This window comes from Carassius auratus, chromosome 31 (assembly GCF_003368295.1).
Source record: "Carassius auratus strain Wakin chromosome 31, ASM336829v1, whole genome shotgun sequence".
In the NCBI taxonomy this organism is placed as follows: Eukaryota; Metazoa; Chordata; class Actinopteri; order Cypriniformes; family Cyprinidae; genus Carassius; species Carassius auratus.
Window position 1 is genome coordinate 1,021,692 of NC_039273.1, and position 7,275 is coordinate 1,028,966.

At 32.7% G+C, this 7,275-nt stretch overlaps 1 protein-coding gene across 2 annotated transcripts in view; it reads left to right on the plus strand.

The window, feature by feature from the left end:
- The first annotated feature begins 3,650 nt into the window (after nucleotides 1-3,650).
- LOC113050137 (protein RTF2 homolog) overlaps nucleotides 3,651-7,275 on the plus strand; it is a 5,549-nt gene continuing 1,924 nt past the window's right edge. For both annotated transcript variants that reach the window (XM_026212841.1, XM_026212840.1), the window contains exons 1-4: nucleotides 3,651-3,844; nucleotides 4,623-4,717; nucleotides 5,273-5,366; nucleotides 6,506-6,645. In XM_026212841.1, the coding sequence (XP_026068626.1) occupies nucleotides 3,776-3,844; nucleotides 4,623-4,717; nucleotides 5,273-5,366; nucleotides 6,506-6,645 (398 nt within the window). In that variant the 5' untranslated portion in view covers nucleotides 3,651-3,775. The remainder of the gene's footprint in view (nucleotides 3,845-4,622; nucleotides 4,718-5,272; nucleotides 5,367-6,505; nucleotides 6,646-7,275) is intronic.

A 7,275-nucleotide genomic window follows, 5' to 3' on the forward strand; every position in this document is an offset into this window, starting at 1 on the left:
GGCATTGCGATATATAAGTACATACTGTATGTTGTCACATATTTTTCAATATATGAAATGCAGTTATTCCTTATGTTCAGTATTATTCAATGTTGTAATAGATTTGCACAGTATATTATTCTGCATATTTTCAATATCCATTAAATAATTTAACATATTGATTGTTAACATACACCAGTGATTTTCTGCTCTCTAGATATGGCTCAGGTATGATATGGCTCTACATATGGCTTTTAAGTCTGTGGGGGGTTTTGTCCATTTTTATGTCACATAATAAGAATAACAAATTTTAATTACAAATGATTGATAGGAAATGAAATCTGTGTAATGAGCACTTTCTGGGGCAAATTACAGTGACTGCGGTTCAATGACCTCCTTAGAAATCCACAAATATTTTACAATTTGCCATAATCACTGACAAATTGGCTCCGTGCTTCACTTATCCAGGTGCATTCAGAGGAAATAAGGCAAAGAAAGCCTCTCGTTTTCAAAGTGTCTGCCATGAAATGCACATGGTCCTCTATATTTTGAAGGACTACTTCTTGAAACCTAATCAAGATATGCTTTCCCCTCCCTGAACACACTATGAGGCTTATTATTTTAACCCTGAATGCACTGTATGATGTCTGTACCATATCTGCCGGCCAAGATTTCTTCGCTTTCTGCTTAAGCATAAAAAAAGAAAGAAAAAAAAGTCAACTTTCCTCTGGGTTCCTGATTTTGGCCTTCTAGAAGCAGCAGAAGACTCGTGGAGTCCGGATGGGATGCAGCCAGTACAAACACTTTGATGCCTGGCCAGTTAGACCGACTAAATGTGTTTGATTCAGTGCCCCGCGAGCCCTGATGAGTTCAGTTAAACACGCCTCATCTCTATGCGCCTGTTCAACCTAATGGAGCTATGCTTCAATCACACTTATGGGGTTTGTAGATTCTCTAGAAAGACATTTTGCTTGATAATATAGAGTTTTAGGATCACCCAAATGAGGTTTTGTAGTAATATAATATAGTTCTGGTTTTTACTTGCATAATTTTACATAAATGAGAGGGAATTCATTGAGAACTTGGTTAACTTTTAGCTTTTTAGCCACTGCTGGAAGATTACCATTGTGCACAAAAAGCATTTCTCTGTTGACAGCCAGCTTTTGAAAAGTAGCCCTGCATTTTGATGAAAAACCTTTTTTTTTTTTTTTTTTTTTTTTGCATGAAACATATAATTCACATAAGTGTCTTTATATTACAGTAAATGATCCACCACTACCCATTTTTGGATGCAAACAGAAATTTAAAAAGCATTAAAAAAAAGTCTACATCCAGTAAGATTTGATAATGCGTTTGAAGTGAGTTTCTATTTGAACAAAAATACAGTAAAAATAGTAATATTGTGAAATATTATTACCATTTCAAATACTGGTTTTCTGTTTGAATATTTAAAAAAATTTAATTTATTTTTTGTGTTACAAATCTGAATTTTCATCTTCCAGTCTTCAGTGTTACATGATCCTTCTGATATGATTTATTCAATATAAATGATTTAATTTTGATTAGTTTAATGTGTTCTTGTGTTAATTTTTTCCAAACAAACAAATAATAACTTACTAACCCCAAATGTTTGCATAAATATCCGTAGATGTCACCACTGACCTGCTGCTTGAAATAGACTGCAAAAAGTTCTTATATAGATATATCAGTTAAATGATGCATTATAGTTCAGGTGAGTGGCTTTAAAAATCTGCCATTGAGATTAACTGAGATGCTAATGGAAAGTTCTGTCCACTTAAATAAGAATTCCTTGGATCCATGGCATCATTAAAAGTGAAATGATTATGCTTTGATAAAAGATTACGCAAACATAAATTTTTTCTTCTTTGGAATAACATGCACAGCAAAACCAGGAACATGCCTAAGAAAGCGCGTGAGGTCAGTTTTGATTTCATGTTGACTTCAAGCTAAACTCAATTTGAAGGGTAAATGTAGTGGCAATTAAATTGAGATAAATGGCTATACTTTTCTGAGCGCGCTCAGACGTGAGTCTAAGAGAGTGAAATTGTTTATTACAGCTTGAGAGCGCAAGAAAACGCATATGGATCCGCACCACTGTGTTGAAAGACACTTTTAAGTATTTGAAAGAGTGTGCTAACAGATTAGAGCACTCCTTGATCTAATGAAATCCATATTGCAAAACATTTAGCCATGAGAGAGGCATCCGTAATTTAATAAGACACGTAACACAATTTCTGAATTACTGGTAGAGCAAATAGATAATAGAGATAATGTCAAACAAAATGACAAATTTACCCATGCATATTCTTATATTCATTATTATTACACCTTGTATCATTAATATAAACACGCACTGGCAATAACATTAACACCATATTCATGTTTACACCATGCACTGTAATAAATTATACAGCCACAGTCGTACTTTACATACCGCTGCACAAAGTAATGGTCACGCTGATGTGCACATCAATGTTAAACCAATCAGTCGTTCCTGAAGGCACAGGAAATAGACTTTATTAGCACTCACCTCCTCTCCTAAGACAACTTTTAGCTCTCATCCACACAGTTAGACTAAGTGGCCTGTCACTGACCATTTCGATTCATATTCGTTGTCCACAGCGTCAGAATGACCATGAAAATGCAACACACTCAGATAAGAAGTTTTGTTCAAGCCATTCCTAAAAGACATTAGTTAGTAAAAGAGGTTAAATAGGGAAATTAACATGCATTTATATAAATACAAGCTTGTTGTATAGCACAAGTTTCTCTTTCAAAAACTATTGTGGTTGTACAGTGATAGCAGATGGAAATAGCCTACTATTTATTCTCATGGCACTGAATGATCCCCATACTCATTATAGCACATAAAACATGGTGCTTTTTGTTTATTATTATGCACATTAAACACCACCAAAGGCAGCTGAAGAAAAAAGAAGATTTGGACACGTTTATGTAGTCTTCCTTCCAGCTACCAAAAATATGTTGTAAGAATATTTTATAATGTTGCAATGAATTTTTTTTTTTCTAAATGTGCTCTGAACATTCAAAACGTGTTATAATAATAATAATAATAATAATAATAATAATAATAATAATAATAATAATAATAATAATAATAATAATTTTCTTGCATATATGACAGTCAAAGACAATATTCTATTTTCAAGTGGAACATTCTATTTTATTATTTTTCAAACATTATAGGAACTACTTTTGAATGTTCTCTTTTGAGGAATGTCTAACAAAAATGTATAAATAATGTTTATGTGCTAATGTTTTTTTATGATAACTCTGAATGAACATTCCATTTACTGGAAAAATGTTTGTTCATAATTTTGAGAGAACATTGACTGAACGTTTTCTTTTCCCAATTTACCGGTAGCTGGTCTAGTGGTATTCTTCGAAATAGGCTTCCATCTAAAAACCATGATACTGTAAACATGAATTTCATTTCAAATAACAATATTTTTAGTATTTTTCTTGGTGTGGTTTTGTGTCAGGATAAATAACTGGTGCACTAAAGAAAAATATTTCTGAAATTATTTTTGTTATTTTTATTTTTTTTAGCTCCACTTCGCCATCTAGTGGTTGGTGTTGAAACAACATCTACCTGAGGTGTAATGTTTTAACTGCTCTCTAGGCGGCGCTATATGAAAAACAAACGCAGGCTCACCGCTGACGCTCTTCTTCGAAGCTCCTCGGTTGTTTACAGTTTTCCGTTTAGCTTCAGGTTAAGTTCTCTGATTAAAACCGTTTAAATTGCATTTTCAGCATGGGTTGCGACGGCGGAACCATTCCCAAAAGACACGAACTGGTCAAAGGCCCGAAAAAGGTCGAAAAGGTAAAGACGTCGCGCTAAACGCTTGATTATTAGCATACACTTAGCGTGTAGAATCTTAGCATGTCACTAGCTCGCGAGTTTAACATCTGTTTTGTTTTCTTCAGCTGCTGCAGAATTTCATTAAACTATTCGTGATCGAATGTGTTTTAAATAAGCTTTTATTTTCATGACATAAACATACCGTAGTATTTGGAAATACAGTGATTTCAGTGCCATGGCATATTTCAAAGTATCATAGTATTACTATCTTTACTTCTTAGTATTATTATGATATTTCTTGAGGTTCTATTGAATTTCGTAAAGTATTATTGTGTTTGAGTTTGGTCCTCAATACTAAAATGCTATGATGTTATTTATTCGATTGTTTACAAACTCTTGAAAAAAGGGCAATGAGTTTGTGAACATGAAAATAAATACAAATGCACGTTAGGAATTTACACACAAAAAATACATGCACAGGAATAAAAAATAAATATATATACATATATATTTAATGTTAAATATTTTAATAAAAAAAAGTATAATATTTATAACTTTTGGAATTTATTTCAGTAAACGTCCAGCTTTGTTTTTTTTTAATATATTTACTTTTAAAAAATGCATTCATTTTATCTGTATTAAGGCTTATTGTGAATGCATTTAATATTTGAATTAACTGCACTTACTTAAATGCACTAAATATTTTTATGTAGGACCCTCATACACCAGGAAGTTTTGATTTATAGTGTTATTATTGTTAATAAATTATTTTTTGTTGTTGTTGTTATTTTCTCTATAGGTGGATAAAACCGCAGAACTTGCTGCTAAATGGAGATATTGTGCATTGAGTCAGGAGAAGCTGAAGCGGCCCATAGTCGCCTGTGAACTGGGCAGGTACATTACATTACACATTACTGTATGTTTGAATTCTAAAAAATGTAAAACGGTTGATATTTATTTATATATTTATAGCAGGGTCAGTGCAACATAATTATTATCAGATGGTCATTATCACAAAATCAAACCCTTCAGGCTGAAACGACCTCTGCTTCATGCCCTGATCGCCTTTATAGGGTTTATTTTAACTGATAATGACTTTCTACCTTAACCTCTGTTCTTAAGATGTACCTTTGTTATTGCATACCCACCATCCATTGTTTAACTGTAGAATCTGAAATTAACTTCCATGAATGGATCCTCACGAAGATGCTCTGCAGTTTTCAATATAGAATTAGAATTATTTTGAATAAGCATCAATAAGAAAGTCGAATTCATTGCTCTGGTATATTTGACCATGTTTAAATCCATCTGCAGAATTTCACTCGTGATGCATGCATGCATCAATGATTTTCTGTTTTAAAGAATATTATTGTATTGTTTAGTTTGCGTATAGTGAAACTAAGATGATATTTTGCAGTATATGCATAAAAATGATTTTTCTTCCACCAGACTGTATAACAAAGATGCGATCATTGAGTACTTGTTGGATAAATCAGCGGAGAGGCCGAACTCTGAGGTTGTGGCTCACATCCGGAGCATGAAGGTCAGTAAGCACTGAAAAATTATGAATGACGTTTCATTGGTTTATACGTTTTTAATGTCATTATTGACTACCTCTACATGCACTCATACTGCAGTTATAATATGGCAATTAAACTTTACTATTTAAATGCAATTCTTTGATCAAACTGATTTGATTAAGCTCATAATCGTCGTAACCGTAATCACATAAAAAATGTGAATTATGCCAATTTTAATTGCATGTAAAAGGAAGAGAAGTCATGCAAATATCTTACTGCATTGAAGTCTTCTGATTATTAGATTTTCATTTTTTTATTTTTTATTTATTTTTGCTGTAATTTTCTTACATTTAATTTTTTTTTTTTTTTATGTGACCCCGTTTAAAAAGAAAAATGGCCAAAAGAATAATGACTATCATATATTTTTACCATGATAAAGACGTCACCCACTAAAATGTCATTCAGTGTAACCAAATGTTCGATTTAATATGTGAATCAGAATTTGTAAAGACCCTGGAAAGTTTTTGAAAATAAACATAAACATCAATGCAGGTCCTTGAAAGTGCTTGAATTTATTTTGAATTTATTTCAGAAATACAACAAATAGAATATCACATCTCTTTCATATGGCCAAAAATTAATGCAAATAAAAAGAAAAAGCTTTTTTGCACAGTTGTGTTTGACAATGAAATCTGTAACAATGTATCTTAGAATGAAAACCCGATGTAACCTCGCTCTCACTTTAAATGTGTCCCCACATTGAGTCCTTGAACTTGAACTTAAGTCGCATCAGTCCAAAAATACATCATGATGAGGAGAAAAAAAAACATATATAAGTCGCACTGGACTATAAGTCGCATTTATTTAGAACCAATAGAAAACATTACCGTCTCCAGCCGCGAGAGGGCGCTCTATGTCTTCAGTGTAGACTACAGGAGCACTGAGCAGCATAGAGCGCCCTCTGGCGGCTGGAGACGGTAATGTTTTCTATTGATTCATTTCACCTCGGTTCATGTCAAATTAATTTTGATCAATAAGTCGCAGGACCAGCCAAACTATGAAAAACAGTGCCACCTATAGTCTGGAAAATACGGTATATTATTTTCTATAACAATTGTTCTTATAGTTTTAGTTAACTCCATAACTCTGGTGTGTTTGACAGGACGTGAAGGAGCTGAATCTGACAGATAACCCGGCGTGGAAGGGCGAGAGGCGCAACATTAAAGGGGACTGTTATGAGGACATGCACTGCAGCATGTTCATCTGTCCTGTGGTTGGTCTGGAGATGAACGGAAAACACAAGTAAGACCATATCTCTCAGCTCACATGCAATAAGGATTTGGACACTAATGTTGTTGCTTAGACCATAGGGAAAAAAAAATTATGTTTAAGTTAGTTAATACAGTAGGTTTCATAAAATAACAATGATCAATTTCTACAGCATTTATTAGTTTATAAACATACTAATGGCCATTTTTAATTTGTGTTCGTTCATATATTAACCATATTAATTATTCAACTTTAAACAATACATTTACCGGTATATATAGCAATCAACATTAATCTCCATTAATAAATGCAGTTAAAATATTGTTAATTTTTTTATACTATTTTGAAAATATGAAAAACACAAAAAAATTTAATCTAAAACCAGTTCTTCTAGAGCTTTTCTCTGAATTAACTTTTTCTGGTGACACGTTGCACGAAGGCTAAACTTGTTAATATTAGTAAATTACATTAATCTCAACATTTGGTAACACATTTGCAAAATTTAAACCATTAAAAAGTTATTGAAATTAACCTGAGGTTAACGGCAGTAACTGCACAGTAAGTAGCCCACATTCAATACAAACATAGATGTTACAGACATCAGCATTTAGCTTTTGTTTCTGAATCAGGTTGAAACTACATAGAACTGGCCTTAAATGAAAA